The following is a 22,968-nucleotide window of genomic DNA, read 5'->3' as shown; positions in this document are numbered from 1 at the left end:
AGTGAGCGGTTGGCCGTCCTGCAGCGGCTTCCACCCCTGCTGGCTACGTCCAGGCCGGTCATCCTAGGCGGAGACTTCAACTGCATCATCGATGCAGATGGAAGATCCCGCGTGGGGACAGCGGGTGGGGGGAGTCAACTGGACGTCACGTCCAGATTCCTGATGGGCACGGTGAAGGACACCAAGCTGCCCGACGTCTTCAGCACCCCTGCAGACGGAGCGCAGCGGTGATACACCTGGTTGCGGCCAGACGGGTCTATCCGCTCAAGGATAGACTTCCTGTTTGTGTCACGGTCGTTCTCGGTCAGGTTCACCGGCGTCGAGCAGGTGTTCTTCTCTGACCACTGCCTCCTGCTGGCCGACTGTCACTTACAGGACGACCAGCAGGCCGGCAAGGGGATGTGGAAGCTCAACACGACTCTGTTGACCCCAGAGAAAGTCGAGGAGCTTAAGAGGGAGTACACCGTTTGGAGAACCGTGAAACCCCTCTTTGAGTCTCCGGGCGACTGGTGGGAGACGGTGAAGGAGAACATCAAGAGGTTCTTTGTCCTCAAGGGTGTTCAGGAGGCAAGAGAGGGGCAGGGAAAGCTGTCGCGACTCCAGAAAAGGATGCAAAACCTGCTCCTTCTGCAGTTGATGGGGGTCGATGTCACGGAGGACCTCAGCGAGGTGAGGGGCCAGTAAGCCTTGCTCTTCACCGCGGAGGCCTCCAGGATAATCTTCCAGTTCAGCGTCCGCTCCGTGGAGCAGGACGAGACGTGCTCGCGTTTCTTCTTTCAGAAGATGCACAAAGCGAACTCTGTGCTTAGCTGGCTGAAGGAGGACGACAGCTCGGTGACGTCGTCCCGGCCCGACATTTTGAGGATCAGCAGATCCTTCTATGCCGGACTGTACGACGCGAAGCCCACGGACAGCACTGCCTCCGAGTTGTTCCTGTCGTCTATCACGGAGGTCTTAGACGACGGCACGAGGGAGTGGCTGGACCAGCCGATATCCCTGGGCCCCAGAGAGGAATAAGACTCCCAGGAGCGATGGTTTACCGGTCGAGCTATATTCCGCTCTGTGGGACCTGGTCGGCCAGGACCTGCTGGAGGTGTACGATAGTGTGCTTCGGGCAGGGGAAATGTGCAAGTCCATGAGGAAGGGCATCATCACCCTCATTTACAAGAGGAAGAGGGAGAGGGAAGAAATTAAGAATTGGCGTCCCATTTCACTATTGAACGTGGACTACAAAATCCTGGCCAAGGTTATAGCCAACCGGGTCAGGTCTGTCCTGGAGTCGGTGATTCACCCTGACCAAACCTGTGCTGTGCCGGGCAGGAAGATCGCTGAGAGAGCCTCGCGCTCATCAGGGATACGATCGCCTACGTGCAGGACAGGCGGGTAGACACCTGCCTCGTCAGCCTGGACCAGGAGAAGGCCTTCGACAGGGTCTCTCATACTTACATGAGGGACGTCCTCTCCAAATTGGGGTTCGGGCAGGGCATCCGCAATTGGATCTGGCTGCTCTACACCAACATCGTTCGCGCAGTCTTGATCAATGGGTGGGAATCGGACAGTTTTCCCGTCAAATCTGGAGTCAGGCAGGGCTGCCCGCTCTCTCCTGCCTTGTTTGCGTGCTGTGTGGAGCCCTTCGCCGCATCCATCAGGAAGGACGTGAGCCTGAAGGGCGTGACTATCCCAGGCAGCGGAGGCCTTCAGGTCAAGACCTCCCTGTACATGGATGACGTCACCGTCTTCTGCACCGATCGTCGGTCGGTGAGTAGGCTGTTGAACTGGCCTCGGGTGCCAAAGTCAATAGGGGTAAGAGCGAGGCCATGTTCTTCGGGAACTGGGACGACCGCTCCTTCATCCCCTTCACCGTCAGGACAGACTACCTGAAGGTGCTGGGTGTTTGGTTCGATGGAGCTGGGGCGTGCACTATAAGACTTGGGAGGAGCGTATCACCAAACTGAAGCAGAAGCTGGGCAGGTGGACGCTCTGGTCCCTCTCCATCGTGGGTAAGAACCTGGTTGTCAGGTGCAAGGGGCTTTCGGTACTGTTGTATGTGGCGCAGGCCTGGCCTATTGCCTGGACCTGCGCTGCTGCGGTCACCCGGGCCATCTTCCACTTCATTTGGGGGTCGAGGATGGACCGGGTCCGCAGGGACACCATTTACAAAGACCTGGAAAATGGGGGGAAAGGGCGTACCGAACGCCACCCTCGCCCTGACGGCTACCTTTGTGTGTGGCTGCATCAAGCTGTGCGTAGATCCTCAGTACGCAAACACCAAGTGTCACTACTTACTGAGGTTCTACCTGTCCCCGGTGTTGCGAAGGATGGGCCTGGCCTCGTTGCCGCGGAACGCTCCGAGTAGTTGGACCGTCCCTTACCACCTGTCCTTCATGGAGAAATTTTTGAAGGGAAACACCTTTTGACCACAAGGCCATCAGGCAGTGGTCAGCATGTAGTATCCTCGAGACCCTTCGGGAAAAGGAGAGGGTGGATCCCGTCGTGTGGTTCCCCACGCAGACTGCCAAAGTCGTTTGGCAGAATGCTTCATCGCCAGAACTTTCAAACAAGTACAAGGACATTGCTTGGCTGGCGGTGAGAGGGGCTCTGCCAGTGAGATCCTTTGTGCATGCCCGGAATCTCTGCGCCACTGCACGCTGCCCTCGAGGCGGCTGCAGGGGGGAGGCGACTGTCGATCACCTCCTTCTGGAGTGTGCCTCTGCGCAGGAGGTCTGGAGGCGGATGCAGTGGGATTTGTCGAGGTTCGTCCCAAGCAGCTCCGTGACGCGGGACTCCGTGCTCTACGGGCTGTTTCCCGGGACGCACATCGAGACCAACATCAACTGCGCCTGGAGGACCATCAATGCGGTGAAAGACGCTCTTTGGTCTGCCCGCAACTTGCTGGTTTTCCAGCTGAAAGAACTGACCCCGACCGAGTGTTGCAGACTGGCGCACTCCAAGGTCCAGGACTACGTGCTGAGGGACGCGCTAAAGCTTGGGGCAGCCGCCGCCAAGGCGCAGTGGGGAAAGACCACTATATGAAACCCCTCGTCCAGAATAGAAAAAAGGGCCCTATCTGGTAACTGGGCCCAGCTGGCGCCTTCCCCAACTGGTCAGGGGCCCAACGGGGACTGTGCGGGTGACGACTGCCGGGGTATTTTTTTTGCTTTGTTTTTTTTTCTTCTTTGTTTTTTTTTCCTTTAGTTGGTGTACGTACCCCCTGGGTAACCCGGAGTGGCTTGCATGACTGGGTAGGTGTATAAATATGTTTTATTTTTTGTACATCTTCTGAATAAAGTATATTTTTTTCAAATAAAAAAAAGTGACCAAATGTCTGAAAACTAACCTTCCAGCTCAGCGAGCAAACTCACATCCAGACACTTAAAATTGCTATTTCCAAATGTCTTTGCAAATTTATCTAACATTTTGATTATCTGCCATCTGAGCTCAAAAATTCCCTCCCCACCTTACCATCACTGATTCTATATGAAATTCCAATAGAATTAGTCTGATATGTTGTAAAAGAGCCAGCTGAAGATTGAAATATCTTTGTCTTTATAGTGGAAAGGCTGTAAAGCTTCTACAAGTTGCAGCATATGATCAAGGCACGTTTTTGTTTGATTCTTGCCATTACCACGAACTGCAACTGATATTTGAGGTTAACTAGTACCACCCCATTCTAGTGTGCCAGTTAAGGGAGATTTTATTGTGTTAAAGCTAAAAATAAGTAGTAATTATAAAAGATCTTACAAAGGCCTAGCTGTTTAAAAATCCAACACGACAGTGTGAAAACAATCATCAAAAGCTTTAATACAGAATATAATCACCTCCGTTGTGTAATTTTATAGACCCTGGCGTGGCAAAAGACCCCTGTATTGTCCACAGAAAACAACATTTTTTTTTCAGTAGCTATCAATATGATTAGACAAGTGGGGTAGTCCTAAAGGGAGGTGTCTAGAAGCACCAGTAGCAATATTTCAGCCTGAGCAGATGTTGGATGGTTGAGGAGGCATTTAGCACACTTCCCTTTATTGCTCAGACCTTTGGGTATCGGAGTTGGGATGTCGTGTTGAGGCTATACAGGATGTTGGTGATGCCTATTCTGGAGTAGTGCAAGCAGTTCGGCTTGCCTTTTATGGGAAGGATATTATTAAGCTGGAGAGGGTTCAGAAGAGATTTACCAGGATGTTGCTGGGAATGGAAGGTTTGAGTTACAAAAAAGAGAGACTGGGATTTTGTTTTTTCCACTGGCACGTAGGAGGTTGAGGGTGACCTTACAGAGGTTTAATGAGGGGTATAGAGAAGGTGAATGGCAGGTGTCCTTAACCCTAGGGTGGGGAATTTCAGGACCAGGGGCATGTTTTTAAGATGAGAGAAGAAAGATTTAAGAAAGGCATGAGGGGCAATTTGTGTTTTTTTCAAAAAACACAGTGGTTTGTGAGTGGAATCAACTTCCAGAGGAAGTGGTGGATGTCTGTACAGTTGGAACATTTAGATAAGTACATAAATAAGAAATGTTTGGAGGGATATTTGCCAGGAACAGGCAGGTGGGACTAGTTTTAGTTTGGAATTATGGTCAGCATGGGCTGGTTGGACCAAAGGGTCTGTTCTGAGCTGTATGACTAAGTACAAAAATCATGGGGCATACTGAATATAAATTCAGCAATCACAGTGAGAGAGAGAGAGAGAGAGAGAGAGAGAGAGGTGGCATGCTGAACATTCAAGGAAACCAAAGTAACTTATCAAGGAAAGTTCACTAGACTGATTCTTGGAGTGTGGCGCCTGTTGACAAATGATTTGGCCTGTATTCATTGGAGTTTGGAGGAAAAAAAAAGTGATGATATTGAAACAAAGGATTCTGCTGGACGAACAAGGTTGATGCCTCGTTGTGGAAATCGAGAATTAGGCGTTTGGAGGAAGGGTCACCAGACCTGAAACGTTAACTCTGATTCCTCTTCCGGATGCTACCAGCCCTGCTGAGATCTTCCAGCAGTTGCTGTTTTTGTTTTCGAAATAGGTGGCTTTGTCTTAAATGGGAAACCTCATTTCTTGAAAAAAAAGATCAAATTTCTTTCCTTCGAGGGCTTTTGAAATACTCTTCCACAGTTTGCAGTGGAGCCAGTGTCATTGGCTGCATTAAAGACAGACAGATGTTTTTTTTTGAATCAGAATGGAGGTGACAGGCAAAAGGGGATAGGCAAAAAAGTGGGAGTTAAAGCTACAATAGATGAATTAGTTTGAGTGGCAGACAGACTCAATGGGCTGAACAGCTTGCTCCTACTTCTTATCAACAACAAATAATGGCAAGCCTTAGGATGTAACTACTTTAATCCCAAAGTTTTGAAAGAAACTGCTGCAAACATCTGCAAGTTCTCTCAATTCAGAAACTTTAGAATGTAAAATTACAAATGCCGCTTTAAGAAAATAGCGCGATAATGCTCAGAAGCATGAACAACCTTGTTTAACATCTATTATAGGGATTATTATGAGGATATAGTGAGTGAACATCTTAAATTTTCAGTTGGTTGGATCAATTTGTAAAGGATAGGTCATACTTGATCAACATGATTAAATTATTTTGGTGAGGTAGCTGAACTAATGGAGAAGGGACTGTCTTGATGTTCTTTATATGGAAATGATATATGCACATTTGGAAGAAAACAGACTAGTTAGCAACAAGCAGCATGGTTTCATACAGGGAAGGTCACGTCTCACCAAATTGATCAAATTTTTTGAACAGATGACAAAGATAATTGATGAGGGAAGTGCTGTGAATGTAGTTTATATGGACTTTATCAAATGCCTTACTGAAGTCTCACGTGGCAGATTGGTATAAAAACTAAAATCATATGGGATTCGGGATGTGCTGATTAGATGGATACAAAACTGGCTTGGTCATAGACGACAGAGGGTAGCGGTGGAATAGAGACCAGTAACTAATGGTGTTCCACAGGGATCAGCCTTGGGTCTTCTGTTGTTTGTAGTGTATATATAAACGATCTGGAGGAAAATGTGGATGGTCTGATTAGTAAGTTTGCAGATGACACAAAAGATCGATGGAGTTGCTGATAGTGCCGATGATTTTGAAAGGATACAAAAGTATATAGACAGATAGATTGGCAACTTGGGCACAGAAATGGCAGTTGGAATTTAATCCAAACAAATGCATGATGATGCATTTTGGAGGATCAAACTTAGGTGTGAATTATACTGTAAATGGCAGAATCCTTAAGAACATTAACATACAGACAGATCTTGTTGTGCAGGTCCACATTTCCCTAAAAGTGGCAATAGAGGTGACCAAAGTGATTAAGAAAGCAAATGGCATGTTTGCCTTCATCAGCCGGGTCATGGAGTACAAGAGTTAGCAAACCATATTGCAGCTATCTAAAACCGTTTGTTAGGGTGCATTTGGAGTATTTTTTGTAACTTTGGTCGTCACACTACCAGAAGGACATGGAGAGACTGCAGAGTAGGTTCATCAGGATGTCTCAAGGGCATTGATTATGAGGAATGGTTAAAAAGATAAGGATTGCTTTCACTGGAAAGACAGCGGCTGAGAGGAGACCTGACAGAGATCTACAAAATGATGAGAGGCACAGATAGGGTGGATAGTCAGAGGCATTTTCCCAGGGCTGAAGTTTCAATTACAAATGGGCACAGGTTCAAGGTGAGGGGTCAAAAGTTTAAAGGGAAGTGTGCAAGGCAAGTTTTTCATGCAAGAGTGGTAGCAGCCTGGAATGCACTGCCAGAGGAGGTGGCGGAAGCAGGCATGTTGGCGATATTTAAGAGGCATCTGGATGGTTACATGAATAGGAAGGGAATAGAAGGATATGGACCAAATAAGGGAAGAAGGTTTGTTTTTTAGTTTAGTCAGGGCATGATGATCAGCACAGGCTTGGAGGGCCAAAGGGCCTGTTCCTGTGCTGTACTTATCTTGTCCAAAAGACATTTCACTTTTAAAAAAAATGCAGATGCAGGAAATCAGAAACAAAAACATAAATTGCTATAAAACCTCAGCAGGTCTAGCAGCTTCTCTGGAGAGAAAGCAGAACTAAGGAAGGGTCACTGAACTTGAAACATAACTCTGCTTTCTCTCCAGAGATGCTGCCAGAATGCTGAGTTTTTCCAGACATTTAATAAAGTTCCTTAAGACTGTTAGCGAAATTTGAAGCTCTTGGAATTGAAGACTCGTTAGTGATTTGCTAGAAGAAAAATTGAAAGACTGGCAGATTTCATAGGTAGTGGGAGTAGACATATACTCTCATTTACAGAATGAGAATTGTTAACACTAAGGGATCTTCATTGCACTCTCTCATCATCTAACATTTAGCAATTACACAAAAGGTAGGTTGCACTGTACATGGAATGTAGATGTAATGTAAAACTACAAAAAACATCTATAATCAATTTATGAATGAGCAAAATTGTGGTAAATGGAGATTTTTTACTCGGGGCCAAAACAAAAAATGACTAAATACTTTCAAAATTACCTAGAACACGGGGATACAAGTTATACTTTAACTATACAAAGCCCTAATTTGGCCACGCCTAGACACATCACCTTAGAATGAATAAATTGGCCATACAGAGGGTGCAGTTTGGCTAACAGAAGTGACACCTGGATTCTGAAGTTAAATTAGGAGAAAAGGTTACGCAAATTCTTGTATTAATGATAATGGGAACTACAGATGCTGGAGAATCTAAGATAACAAAGTGTGGAGCTGGAAGAACACAGCAGGCCAAGCAGCATCTCAGGAGCACAAAAGCTGACGTTTCGGGCCTAGACCCTTCATCAGAGAGGGGGATGGGGAGAGGGTTCTGGAATAAATAGGGAGAGAGGGGGAGGCAGACTGAAGATAGAGAGAAAACAAGATAGGTAGAGAGGAGAGTACAGGTGAGGAGGTAGGGAGGGGATAGGTCAGTCCAGGGAAGATGGACAGGTCAAGGAGGTGGGATGAGGTGGTACGTAGAAAATGGAGGTGCGGCTTGAGGTGGGAGGAAGGGATGGGTGAGAAGAAGAACAGGTTAGGGAAGCAGAGACAGGCTGGGCTGGTTTTGTGATGCAGTGGGAGGAGGGGGAAGAACTGGGCTGGTTTTGGGATGCAGTGGGGGAAGGGGAGATTTTGAAGCTTGTGAAGTCCACATTGATACCATTGGGCTGCAGGGTTCCCAAGCGGAATATGAGTTGCTGTTCTTGCAACCTTCGGGTGGCATCATTGTGGCACTGCAGGAGGCCAATGATGGACATGTCATCTGAGGAATGGAAGGGGGGAGTTGAAATGGTTCGCGACTGGGAGGTGCAGTTGTTTGTTGCAAACCGAGCAGAGGTGTTCTGCAAAGCGGTCCCCAAGCCCTCCGCTTGGTTTCCCCAATGTAGAGGTAGCCACACCGGGTACAATGGATACAATATACCACATTGGCAGATGTGCAGGTGAACATCCGCTTGATATGGAAGATCATCTTGGGGCCTGGGATAGGGGTGAGGGAGGAGGTGTGGGGGCAAGTGTAGCACTTCCTGCGGTTGCAGGGGAAGGTGCCGGGTGTGGTGGAATTGGAGGGGATTGTGGAGCGGACAAGAGAGTCGTGGAGAGAGTGCTCTCTCTGGAACGCAGAGAAGGGTGGAGATGGAAAAATAGCTTGTGTGGTGAGGTCGGATTGTAGATGGCGGAAGTGTTGGAGGATGATACGTTGTATCCGGAGGTTGGTGAGGTGGTATGTGAGAACATGGGGGATCCTCTGGGGGCGGTTGTGGCGGGGGCGGGGTGTGAGGGATGTGTTGCAGGAAATGCGGGAGACGAGGTCAAGGGCCTTCTCGACCACTGCGGGGGTAAAGTTGCGGTCCTTGAAGAACATGGACATCTGGGATGTGCGGGAGTGGAATGCCTCATTGTGGGAGCAGATGCGGCGGAGTCGGAGGAATTGGGAATAGGGGATGGAATTTTTGCAGGAGGGTGGGTGAGAGGAGGTGTATTCTAGGTAGCTGTGGGAGTCAGTGGGCTTGAAATGGACATCAGTTACAAGCTGGTTACCTGAGATGGAGACTGAGAGGTCCAAGAAGGTGAGGGATGTGTTGGAGACGGCCCAGGTGAACTTGAGGTTGGGGTGGAAGGTGTTGGTGAATTCTATGGAATTTAAGGATAAGAAGTAATTTGACTGACATTTGACATTAGGGTGAACTGTTTAGTTAGATGGAGGGAAGCTGTTTTCCGGTGAGGAAGTCTTTAAAATGACAGCAGTTCTGAAAAGAAGTGTGCATAGATATTGCCAGATCTGCTGACTATTTCCAACATGTTTTTCTTCTCAGATTTCCAGTGCCAATAGTTTTTGTTCATATTAATTGCCATAGGTTTGAAGGCTTGCTTCAAATTATGCTGTAACACAATGGTCAAAACAAACTTGGTAATGTTGCATTCAGGAAAAACACACCCTCTGTGTCCTTTGGAAAACTTATGTAGCACAGTAATAACTTTTCTAATCAAATAATCAGAATACATGGTTGAAATACTACATCTTAATTAGTCATGAAAATCTTTACCTTATTAGCAATGGATGCATCTGCATTTGCTCGAGTGAGAATTGAAACAATTCTTTTATTCTTCATTTGACAGGCATAATGAAGTGCTGAATTACCTTTCTGTAACATGATGGGAACTCCGTTATACATGTATAAAAACACAGAGCGGCCAACTCACCAAAACACACACACACTGAAACAGAAGTTGCTGGAAACTCAGCTGGTCTGGTACCATCTGTGAAGAAAAAAAAAACAGAGTTAACGTTTCAGGTGCGGTGGCCCTTCCTCACAACACCAAGGAACTCTGAGGAACGGTCACCAGACCCGAAACATTAACTCAGATTTTTTTTCTTCACAGATGATACCAGGCGTGCTGAGCTTCCTGCAACTCCTGTTTTTGTTCCTGATTTACAGCAAGCGCAGTTCTTTCGGTTTTTATTCAGACCAAAATACACTTAGCCCAATCCTGAGCAGAATGGCAAAACAGCAGAGCCATGTTTTGCTGACAAAAAATATCGCACCACTGTACCTTTGGTTGAAGCACTGGGGGAGAATGTAAAGGACAAGAAATGCAATATGGGAATTTGTTTGAAAACATTAAACTAGTAGTAAAGATAATCAGTTTGAAAAACTGAAGCCTTCCATTCATCCTTTTTGTTCAAGAAGAATAGAAGTTTTGTTTGGTGCCCTTTGTATTTCATACACTTCCTTTGGACTGAGGGACCTTTAAACATACACCTCAGCTCAAGGGCACTATTTTATCCAGTTTAAACTGGTTTAGACAAATTACTCTTATATGTTACACCAGGTCCCCAATGAGATTCAACAAACATGGCTAATGGATGAGCAGGATTTGAAGCATGTGTTTGAATATGGACAGAAATTTGGATGAGCTACATGTTTATAGAGAAAGAGTGCAAAACAGCAGTTGCAAGGAAATCTTTGGGATTATTGAATCCAAAAATATAAAAAAAAATTATGGTTTCAGCACAGATGGGCTAAGGTAGGCACAGAGACCAGTGATTTGATGAGGGCTCAAGGGAGCTGATTTTAGTAAAGGAGCAGAGGACTTAGGATCAACCGAGACAGGGCAATTGTCCAATCTTGCCAAGAAAGTTATGGACCTCTTGGGAAATAATACCTGTTACAAAAAAAGGCACCTTCTGGAAAACATCACAGTATTATTGTTTAGCATCAATTCAAACTTTTTTGCAGTCACTAAAGTAAAACCACCTTGTCAGTGACAAGGCATATATTTAAGAAGAAAAAAAATTGTGAAACTATAGAGAAGTTGTAGAGGAGTGGGGCTAATTAGATGGTTATGTCCAAGGGCCAGCAGACACACCATGGACTGAATGATTTCTTGCAACATGATTGTTTAAAAAAAATCCATATCAGAGCCCATTGTTGAGACTTAACCAATGTATGTTTATGTTCAAAAATGAGACATTGTAATCATTCACTGAACCTTACATTGTCAGTTGCATTTATATCCACTTTAGCATTCAACAACATCTTGATTAATGCTTCGTTCCGACTCTTCTTTGATTCCTACGGAACAAGGTTACAAGGCTTATAAAAATGAACTACATGAAAAAGTAATATATCTTGGCCTTTCTATATTTAATCACCTGCAAGGAAAAACTAATACTTATGGCACCTGACAACGCCTTATTGCATACAAAGTAGTTAAAGTTTTGCAAGTAAACGTGGCAGCTATTTTGAACAGCGAGCAATAAGATGGACTCTGTCAGGTTCAGTTGCAAGCGGAGTACTTGGTAGGACACCAGCTCTTCTGTGAAAAGTTGCACAAGATCTTTTTGCACCTGCTCAACCCACCAGAAGAGAGATTGGACAACACGTTTGACATGTGACTGAACCATGGGACTAAATCGTTCCCTCACTGTTCTGCTCTAGGTTTGCATAATTTTCCAACTTAAAGGCACGTTCTGCACATGGTCAGGATCAGCTGCAGTGTGTCTTTCCAGATTATTTTTCTGGTGCGGCAGCCACGCCAGCCCACAAGAGGTCAGAAATTGTTAGATTTTATAGGAGTAGAGCCTGAACATCCTGACTCCAAGCCAAGAGTATAATGTTGTAACCCCAAACAGAGCAATGCTCTTCAAGAACAGTGAAAAAACATGCTGTTCTTGTAGACAATATGTGGTTAAGTTCAATATTAACTTGACTTACCATATTTAATTAGTTGAAATACCACAAGGCAAATTACACAGCAGTGAGACAAGCAAGGATAATTGCTAAAATGAACTTACAAAGATCTTACTGATCTTTGATGCTTATATTTTTCCTGTGCCTAAAGCTTGTGGGTGAACCAGAACCACGTACCACATTTCAAAGGGAAAATAAATTAAGATATAATTCTGAGAAAGTCAGTATTAATTGGAATTACCATTGCAAAGAGATCTAAAATTCGATTAATCAACTCTACTGAGATCTGGAACTCCTCACTTATCTTAGTTTCACTGTCTGAGAGAGATTCTGTTGCGATAGTCAACACCATTCACTACTGAAGTTTGATAGCATCTGTACGTATATTTCTTTTCAAGTAAATAGTTCCTAATTAGTAATCACCAGAACAAACATTGCAACAACCAGGAGGTGTATTCTCTAATACTGTCCACTAAAATAGCAGACAAGCATTGCTAGATTAAAAGATTTGCTTCACTATTCCATGTAGATTTGATACTGAATGTGCACAAATGAAATTGTTGCAATGTTTGTTTCTAACTATCAAGTCAAAGTTTGGTTGTTAGAGTGCTAGAAAAATTCTGAGGAGTCATTTTGGACTTGATAGAATAACTTTGTTTCTCTTTTCACAGATATCATCAGACCTGAGTTTGTCCAGCAATTTCTGTTTCTATTTCAGATTTCCAGCATCTGCAGTTTTATACTTACAGTTAAGCAGCTATAACGTCTAATATCTTCTGGTCACCTTAATGAGATCCACTCATAGAAAGCTAACAGAATCTCTGAGACTTAGCATTGTTGACAGATGTGTCTATTTTCAGGGTCAGGGCTGGATGTACTCAAAAGCTGAACAGTTTTTCTTCTTTGGATGTACAAGTTTCTGCACACTTTTGCATCACTTGCTGAATCCCATATAGACAGGGTTAAATTAACTGGTTCTGTTCTGTTCTGGTCACAGTGATCCCAGCAAATAGGCCGAGGCTACATTCCTACTCACATGGCAGCATTTGCAGACACAGCTGAGATCACTCAGGTACTGTACTACGAGCCCAAGTTTTTCTGATGACAGAGATATGGTTATTGAAGTCAGACACATCTGCATCAAGCTTTTCATTATCAGTGGCTGAAATGCTGCTCAGTTCACGGCAAAGTTTCAATAACCAAGCTGGCAATATTTCGCATAAACCTCCATTCAATTCAATACTCATGACCACCCAGACTCCCTCTCAAGGCTTACAGCCCAGCAAGTTAACATCATTCCTCTCTCACTGAGTGTCAATTAGAAATGACATCTCTAGTTCCCAACAGTCTTTGAAATGTGATTATGCATCATCGTCTCACTTACTTGTGTTACATGTTCAACCACCTGATGCAAGGCTAGCAAATGTCTCACGGTTCATGAAGATTGCCATCATCTGAAGATTGATCAAGACCCTATAAAAGGTCAACAATCTTAACACACCACGCTCACTCCAAAATTCCCCAGCATTATATCCTGGAAATCACAATCTATGTTGACCTGATGTATAGGATGCATTTTTTCGGTCTTAAACTAAAAAAATCATGTTTTTGTCCATACTCTGGATATAAACGTCAACTCCCTTTCCAGCCATGACTGGCTATATTCACATTATTAGGCATCCCCAACTTTCCACGACACAAGTGCATGCTTTCGACACCGTAACCTTCAAACTGAATGTAAGGGATTGTGCATGTGAACAGGGCGATGTTGTGAAGATTCATAGGAGCTTAAGACCCTAACAGAGCAGGCCACACACAGCAAATGACGAAATGCTGACCACCACCACCCAGGCCAGCAGTTCAGGTTATAATTGCTGTATCAGCCAACATCAATTTTTAAAGGACGGATTTTTTGAGGCTTCAAATTAAACCACACGCTGACACTGTTGGTATTCAACAAAAATAATGTCCTGAATGGCAAATGGATAGCACACAGCAACAGTGCAGTACATCATCATTGGAAGTTACATTAGCTTTTATATCGCCTGTTAATTTAGTTAAGGCAGTAATAATTTCAAAATGTGTCAACAATACTCCATTTGCATTCAGAAAGCCCTCACACTTACCATTATAATGTAGCCCAGAAGGAGGACAGGCATCAAGATAATGATCAGCAAGTAGTCCAGAAAGGAAAATCTTCTCCGGACAGCATAATGTAAACATGTTCGTTCCTTCTTTAAAATTAAGGAAAACAAAACTGTTTACTTCAAAATATTGACAATCTGGAATGCAAAGATCCCCATTTCTAGCTAAATATTTTATCAATTATTTAATCTCTCATTATGGCAGGCTGTGGGATCGTTAAATTCAGTGTAAGAACAGCAATTGTGAAGCAGGAGGTCAAATAAAGGCTGTTACGTGAGCAGTATCAATACTCAAACCACTTTATTCCAGACTGAATCACAAAAGCAAATAGGACTTGTGAAGGGGAGAGTCAATCAAAGATTAGTAGAGGGAAAGTTGAAAGCACAGTCACAGAATGAGACTTTCAAATAAGAAAAGGCCTTTTACAAATCAGGGAGGGGAGTGACAGGGTGGAGGGAAACTTTGGAGACATACAACTTCTTAAGAGGTTTCAAAGATCGAACCAATCTGTTGAGCATGGATTAGCCACCAGACTTGGCAGCACACTGAAACTGCAGACGGCCAGGTTTCATGGAGATAGGGAACGAACGATTTGCTAGTTTAACCTTACACTTGTTTATGAGAGTATGATACAATTTGAAGTTTGTAAGATTATGGTGGTTTTGGACTACAGTAATAACGGAGGGAAAAATGTCAGAGTGAATGAATTTGCATGATATGTTCTGAATTCTGCCTGACAACAAGCTTGGGAAGCTCATCTATTAAAGGCTAAATAATGGGGTCAAGGCCATCCCACTGGAATGATGATGCAAGATATTTACAGCTTTAAGCAATGGTAAGGGCATGTGTTGACTGTGGGTAGACAGTTAGTCTCCAGCTTTCAAAAGCAAGACGTTAAGAATGCTAGATTTTAAAAACATTTTACTCTAAACTATCTAAAGTACAAGAGAGTAGGGAGTTAGGCATTCCTTAGAAGTCAATTTTTCAGCATTCCTACATGGATACAAGATCCAGGTGAGTGATCGACCATAACGTATAGGAGTAGAATAAGGACATTCAACATAATAAGTCTGCTCTGCCATTCAATCATGGCTGATACATTTCTCTATCTCATTCTCCTGCCTTCACCACATAACACTTGATCACCTTCTTAAGCAAGAACATATCAATCTCTGCCTTAACTACACTCAATGACTTGACCTCCACAAACCTCTGTGGCAAGAGTTCCACAGATTAACCACACTCTGGTTGAAGAAATTGCTCCTCATCTCAGTTCTAAAGGGTCGTTGATTCACTCTGAGTCCGCGCCCTCAGATCCTAGTCTTTCCTACTAGTGGAAACATCTTTTCTTTGTCCAATCTATTCACGACTCTCAGTATTCTGTAAATTTCAAATGAGATTTCCCCCCTCATCCTTTTAAACTCTATTGAATACAAAACCCCCAAGTCCCCTACTGCTCCTTGTATGACAAGCCCTTCATCCCTCGGATCATTCTTGGAAACTTCCTCTGGACCCCCTCCAATGTCAGCACATCCTTCCTTAGATGCAGGGCCCAAATTGCTCTCAAATATTCCAAATGCAATCTGATCAGAACCTTATACAACCTCAGCAGTACTTCTCTTCTCTTGTATTCTAGCCCTCTTGAAATGAGTGCTAACATAGCATTCGCATTCAGAAATGCCGAATGAACCTGCATGTTAACCTTAAAAAAATCCTGAACCAACAGTCCCAAGTCCCTTTGAGATTCAGATTTCCAAAGCCTATCCCCATTTAGAAAATAGTCTACACTTCTATTCTTCCTACCAAAGTACAGAACCTCACACTTTCCCACATTGTATTCCATCTGCCACTTCCTTGTGCACTGTTCTAGTCCATCCAAGTCTTTCTGTAGCCTTCCCACTTCCTCAACGTTACCAGTCCTTCCACCTATTTTTGTGTCATTTGCAAACTGAGCAACAGTGCCCTCAATTCCTTCATTCAAATCGTTGATGTATAACGTGAATAGTTGTGGTCCCAAAAATGATCTGTGCAGAACTCAACTAGTCACCAGCTGCCATCCTGAAAAAGACCTCTTTATCGCCACTCTCTGCCTTCTGTCAGTCAGCTAATCCTCTATCCATGCAAGTAGCTTGCCCCTAACACCATGGGCTCTTATCTGATTTAGCAGCCTCCAGACAAAAGCCTTTTGAAAAATCCAAATAGATCGCGTCCACTGGCTCTCCTTTGTCTAATTTGCTCAATACTTCCTCAAGGAATTCCAACAGATTGGTCAAGCATGACCTCCCCTTAATTCAGCCCTATTTTACAAGGCACTTTTAAATGCTCCGCAAACTTTTCCTTCATAATGGACTTGAAAATCTTACCAAGAACCAAGGCCAGGCTAACCAGCCTATAGTTTCCTGTCTTCTGCCTCCCTCCCTTCCTGAACAGAGGTGTTGCATTAGCCAGTTTCCAGTCCTCTGGGACCCTCTTTGAGTCTAGTGAATCATAGAATCCCTACAGTGCAAAAAGAGGCCATTCAGCCTGTCGAGTCTACACTGACCCCGTACACAGCTTTGCACCCAGAACTCACCACCAGCACACCCCACCCTCCCACGCTCCCCATCTTCTTAACCCTGCGTTTCCCAAGGCTAATCCAGCCAACCTACACATCTTTGGACAATGGGGGGAACCTGGAAGCATCCAAAGGAAATCCATGCACACACGGGGAGAACGTGCAAACTCTGCACAGGCGGTCAACCAAAGATGGAACTGAACCGTGGTGCTGTGAGCAGCAGTGCTAAGCACTGAGCCACTGTGTCAGCTGGAAGGTCAGCACCAATGCCCCTATAATCTCCTCAGTTTTCTCTTTCAGATTCTGGCGTGTAGTCCATCCCGACTGGGTGATTTATGCAACAGAGACTTTCCAGCTTCCCTAGCACCTTCTCCTCAGTGATGGCCTATATACTCACTTCTGTCCCCTGGCTATCATGAAGCTCTGGTATCCTGCTGGTGCCTTTCACCATGAAAACTGATGGAAGTACCTATTCCTTTGCAATTTCTTTGTTGCACGTTACCACTTCTCCAGTCTCATTTTCTAGCGGTCCAATGTCAACTCCTGTCCCTTGCTTAGCTTTTATATTATCAAAAATGCTCTTGCAATCTTCTTTAATATTACTAGCTAGCTTACTCTCATATTTCATCTTCTCGCTCCATTTCGCTTTTTCTGTTGCCCTCAGCTGGTTTTTAAAGACTTCCTAAACCTCTGTCTTCCCAATACCCTTCATCATTTTGTATGCTTTTTTCTTTTGCTTTTATGTTGTCCCTGACTTCTTTTTTCAGCCATAGTTAACCTCATTCTCTCAATAGCATGTTTCTTCTTCCTTGGGATGAGTTTCTGCTCCTGAATTAACCCCAGAAACTCCTACTATTGCTGCTCCACCATTTGCCCTGCTAGGCTCTCCTTCCAAATAACTTTGGCAATTATTTTGGCCACTCTTCTCTGATGCCTTTGTAGTTACATTTACTCTCATACCATTACATCGGATTCAATCTTCTCCTTCTCAAACTACAGGGTGAATTCTATCATATTATGGTCTCTAGTCCCTAGGGATTCCTTCACTTTTAGCTCCCTCAGTCTGCCTCATTTCATATTACCAAATCTAGAACAGCGTCTTCCCTTGTGGGATCTATCACAAGCTACTCCAGAGAACTATCTTGGAGCCATTCCACAAATTTGTTTTCTTGGGATTCACTACCAATTTGATTTCCCCAATCATACTGAAGTGCCCCCATGATTATTGGAATAGCACCTTTCTTATCTCCTAATTCAGCATCTTTCCCACATCCTGACTACAGCTAGGAGACCTGTAGGCAACTCCCACAAGGGACGTTTTGCCTTTGCAGTTCCTCTGCTCAAACCACACAGATTCGACATCTTCCAACTCTATATCACTTCTTGTTATCGATCTTGCCACGATGTTGCATTGAAAAAGATCTTCGAGGGAGAGTAGGCCATCAAAAGCCATTCTATTGGCTTATAGGCTTTTAAGTTATTTCTGAACATCACGGATTGGTCAGTTTAAGATAATAAAGTGTGAAGCTGGATAAACACAGCAGGCCAAGCAGCATCTCAGGAGCATCTGAGATGGTGCTCCTGAGATGCTGCTAGGCCTGCTGTGTTTATCCAGCTTCACACTTTATTATCTTGGATTCTCCAGCATCTGCAGTTCCCGTTATCTTTGGTCAGTTTAAGAATCGGAGTGTGGGGGGTTGAAGAGAGAGAGAGAGAGAGAGAGAGAGAGAGAGAGAGAGAGAGAGAGAGAGAGAGAGAGAGAGAGAGAGAGAGAGAGAGAAGGGTGGGGGAGGGAGGCAGATTAGAAGTTATACACCTGGCAAAGTAAATGCAAGTAAACTAGCAGAAGCTGGGAAAAGCTTTTGACTGGTTCCTGGGGTGATGTAAAGTCTAATTCTGGAGGCGCATTTGCTTCTATGTTAAAAGATAGCCCCATTTAACTTTGATGAAGCTTAGAGTGCAAATGGCCTCCTGAATACAATTTGGACAATGTTACTTATGCTTTGGTTAAAATAGTCAAAGTCTCAAAACTTGAAATCTTGTCACATGATCCTTCCACTCCTTGAAATCCAAACATTATTGGAATCAGTCCTTGTGGGAATTACACCGGGGTGAACACTAGCCATTCTAATTGAGACAATCGGGGATAAAAGGTGAAACCCAGAAAGAAAGAGAGAGACACAGATTAGGTTGAATGCTCATAGCAATTGCAATAAGTCAACAAGCAATAGAGAACGAAATCTCACCTTGTTTTTGATATTTACATTGGCTGCTTTTCTCAGGAGATACCGCACAATTTCAACTCTGCCAGCTCGACACGCAGCGATAATGGGAGTGTCTCCGTAACAGTCATCTTGGGTATTCACATCCTGGTTTTCCTGCAGCAGCTTCCTCAACTCTTCAAAATTGTTTTCGTAAGCCGCTTGGCAAATTGGCTGAGGAATGAAAAATCTGCATCTTAATGTAACTGCTCCTTCCAGACCCATTTCCTGTCTAGCATTACCAACAACAGCAAGTCGGTTATTTCTTCTACACATAAGGAACCAATTCATGAATGGACACCAATTCACTGTGAAGTTATAATTTTAAGTGCTGTACAGTCACAGAAACATAGAAAGTGGGAATAAGAGCAGGCATTCAGTTAATCAAGCCTGCTTCTCCATTCAACATGATCACAGCTGATCTTCTATCTCAATGTCTTACTCCTACTCCCTCTCCATAGCCCTTAATGCCTTTAGTGTCCAGAAATCTGTTTCTTTTTCTTTCTTAAATACGTTGAGTGACTTGACCTCCACAACCAGACATGGTAGAGAATTCCACAGGGTCACCAATTTCATTGGAGATTTCTCCTCATTTCAGTCCTGCCCTGAGACTGTAAACTTTCATTCTGTACACACCCCCAACCCCGGTCTGTCCAGCACTGGAAGAACTGCCTCTAAATTCTGATAAATATGGGTCCAGTGGATCAATGTCTCCTGATATCAAACGTGCCATCCCAAGAATGTACTGCACTCCCTCTACTGATGTATATCTTTTCTCAAAGGAAGAGACCAAAACGCTACACAATACTCCAGGGGTGGTCTCATCAATGCCTTGTACAGCAGCAGCGATACATGCTTGCTGTTGTGTCCAAATCCTCTTGCAATGAAAACTAACATACACTGATCTTCACAATCACTTACTTTCAGTGATCCGTGTACAAGGCCACCCAAGTCCGTTTGTACATTGATACTTTCCACATTACACTACATCTTGGGGAGACGATGGGATCTCGATGACACCACAGGACTAGTAAATCCATAGAGTCAAACTATTGGCTGAAGGCACAAGGTCAAATCCCATTTGAATTTAAATTCAGTCAATAAATTAGGAATATAAAGCTCATTTCAGTAATGGTGACCATAACATTATCAATGATAGGGAAGGAAATCTGCCAGCCTTCCCCAGTCTTATAAGCGATTCCAGACTCTTAGCTTTGAGCCTAGCTCTTAACAGCTCTCTCAAATGGTCTTCCAAGTCACTCACTGCAAAGGCTATTGGGATGGGCAGTAAGTGCTGGATTTGCCAGTGATATCCATATCCCATAAAAGATTAAAGGGGGAAATAAAAAGCCTTGCTGAAAGAGGTGAACACTGTTTGAGGCAGATTTTCAATCTTAGAAATAAAGATTCCATGAACCTTTAGGGAGCCAAGAGCAGCAGTCCTCTGAGAGGATCATCGTAGGCACAGAAGCTGATGCTGCTGTCTCAGTCTATCTCCCCATATCTCGGGGGCTGCTGCCTCACTATTGCAGAATGCTGATGGTCACAGTTAATGGGTCCTAACTAACTGGAGAAACCTCCCTGGCAGTGATACAGAATCAGGGCGCTATCCAAGACTTAGCTCTTCAGTACTTTACTGCTCCTCCTTACCCCCGTTCCTGTCACGGAACAGCAGTGCTATAACATTAAGACCAACATTTCAATTTGCTGAAATTTTATTATCCTCAAATGATTAATGCCTATTTCTGCACATATGCTGCCTAACCAGATGGGTGTTTTTCCTCATTATTTGTCCTTCAACTTTGAATTGTAAATATCCCCAAATTTTACATTTATTTCACTCTCCACTATGGTGGGTGAGAGGGAGAGATACTGGTACAAACTTTTCTTTTTAAAAAAAACACAACTGCTAGTTGAAAAATCAATTTGTAACAGTCCTGCGATGGTAGTGACGTTTGTCTCTTCCACAAGGGGAAACCCATTCTCATTTCTTCAGTGCATTTCACATACTTACTTTGAGACATGGACTTTTGTTTAAAAAGAGAAGTATTTTCAAACATGGAACACAAGTCAAAAGGAAAGGTTTCAATACACTTTTCAGTTATGGCCTAATGTTCCCACTTTATGAGGAAATCTCACTGACCACATTGGTCTTTACTTGAAAGTTCATTTTCAGGCAAATTACAGTTTAAATTTTGGCAGGGGATTTCATAGGATCACTACAGAGTGGAAACAGGCCATTCTGCCCAACAAGTCCACGCCAGCCCTCCAAAGAGCATCCCACCCAAACCCATTCCCCTACCCCTGATTTCCCGTCTAACTCACTTAACTTAAACATCCCTGGGCACTATGGGCAATGTAGCATGGCCAATCCACTTACCCTGCACATCTTTGGACTGTGGGAGGAAACCGGAGGACCTGGAGGAAACCCACGCGGACACAGGGAGAATGTGCAAGCTCCGCACAGACACAGTTGCCTGAAGGTATAATCAAACCTGGGTCCCTGGCACTGTGAGGCAGCCATGCTAACCACTGAGCCAACGTGCTGCCTCATGTTTTAAATCAATACTGCTACCCTGTGCATTGAGATACCAGTCTGCAGTATCTCAGGCAGGGGTGTCTGCACATACACAGTCCCTGAAGTTGCTTGATCCTTATCTCTCAGTAAAGCTCTTTTACTGACTACAAGCTTGTTGTGTGTATTTAACTTTAGTCTCGGTAATTTCCCATTTTGAAGAGGAAAACATGTGTCTGTTTTATTTGAATGATCCTGTCAGACATTTAAAAGAGCTAACCAAATGAATTAACAAGCACGGCTATCTCCTCAAAACAACCCTGTTTAATTTTGGTCTTATCTTTTAAAAGAGGCTGACTGCTGTGCATTATGTAATAATATTCTTCCAGCCAATTAGTGACTGCTTTCAGAGTGTAATCACTGTAGTAATGATGACAAATAAGGCAGCCAGCTTTCTGTGTAATAAGCTAACCAACCAGTCGATCTGTGCTGAGTAATTAATGTTTTCAGGATACCAAAATAACTCTGTCCATCTCAAATGGCTGATCTTATTGTAACATCAATACCACATTGCTGCCTGTACCTAATGACCTTTCAAGAATGCATCACAAGAATCCATCTCTCTCTATCTTAAGAGTAGTCAACGACTGTGCTTCCATTACTTTTTCCAGCACAGAATTGCAAAAAGATAGATTGTGGCCCATTTCTGTTTTACAGAGGTGACCCTTTATGTTTTTATAAAGTGATCCCTAGTTCTTGATTCTTGTATGAGCGGAAATGATGCCAGCTGTCTAAATTTTCTTAAGACACTAAACCATTCCAGGTATTAGTATGATAAAAACCTTCTCTGAACAGCTTCCAATGCATCTTTATTCCACCTAAAATAAGGTGACCAATACTATACACAATACTCCAGATATGATCACACCAGTAATCTATAAAACTGAATCATAATTTCCATCCTTTTGCATTCAGTTCCCCACGTAATAAATAACATTCCATTTACTAAATAATTACTTGCTGTTTATAAATACTAATCTTTTGTGATTCACGCACTAGGGTAGCCAGATAACTCTCCACTTCAGAACTCTGTAATCTCTCACCATTGACATAATGTACCTTTATTACCCTTCCAAACAAAATTGACAAATTCACATTTCTCCTCATCTTTGCCAATTTATTTGACCTACACGTATTTTATTGTGGCCTCCTTATGCTGTCTTGACAATTTACTTGTGTACCTGTCTTTGCATCAGCAAATTGGGCAACCATTCCTTCTGTCCCTCTGTCTAAAGCTTTGAGATATTTTGTAATCTGACGGCGGTCCCAGAACAATGGGTGGCATGGTGGCTCAGTGGTTAGCACTGCTGCCTCACAGCGCCAGGGACCCAGTTCAATTCCACCCTCGGGCAACTGTCTGTGTGGAGTTTGCACATTCTCCCCGTGTCTGTGTGGGTTTCCTCTGGGTGCTCCGGTTTCCTCTCACAGTCCAAAGATGTGCAGGTTAAGTAATGGCCATGCTAAATTACCTGTAGTGTTCAGGAGTGTGTAGATTAAGGGGATGGGTCTGGGTGAAATGCTGTGAGGGTCAGTGCAGGCTTGTTGGGCCAAAGGGCTTGTTTCCACACTGTAGGGGTTCTACGGTGATGATGATTAAACTCTGTGGCACACCACTCACTATCTGAAAAAAAATCAATTTATGCCAACTCTGCTTCCTATTAGCTAGCCAATCTTCTATCCACACCAGTATGTCACTCCCTACAAATGAGCTTTTCACAATAATGCTTGAATTTTGGTTTTGTTCGTGGGATGTCGG

At 43.8% G+C, this 22,968-nt stretch overlaps 1 protein-coding gene across 1 annotated transcript in view; it reads right to left on the bottom strand.

Annotated features, from left to right (window-relative positions):
- Positions 1 to 22,968, bottom strand: part of ankrd22 (ankyrin repeat domain 22) — a 32,254-nt gene that overhangs the window by 4,611 nt on the left and 4,675 nt on the right. The window contains exons 2-5 of the mRNA XM_048550739.2: positions 18,623 to 18,811; positions 13,804 to 13,911; positions 10,982 to 11,059; positions 9,530 to 9,628 (exon numbers count right to left, since the gene is read on the bottom strand). Coding sequence (XP_048406696.2) covers positions 9,530 to 9,628; positions 10,982 to 11,059; positions 13,804 to 13,911; positions 18,623 to 18,811 — 474 coding nt within the window. The remainder of the gene's footprint in view (positions 1 to 9,529; positions 9,629 to 10,981; positions 11,060 to 13,803; positions 13,912 to 18,622; positions 18,812 to 22,968) is intronic.

This window comes from Stegostoma tigrinum, chromosome 20 (genome assembly GCF_030684315.1).
Source record: "Stegostoma tigrinum isolate sSteTig4 chromosome 20, sSteTig4.hap1, whole genome shotgun sequence".
Classification (NCBI taxonomy): Eukaryota; Metazoa; Chordata; class Chondrichthyes; order Orectolobiformes; family Stegostomatidae; genus Stegostoma; species Stegostoma tigrinum.
Note: the sequence above shows the minus strand (reverse complement) of the source record. Positions and strands in the feature narration are given on the sequence as shown.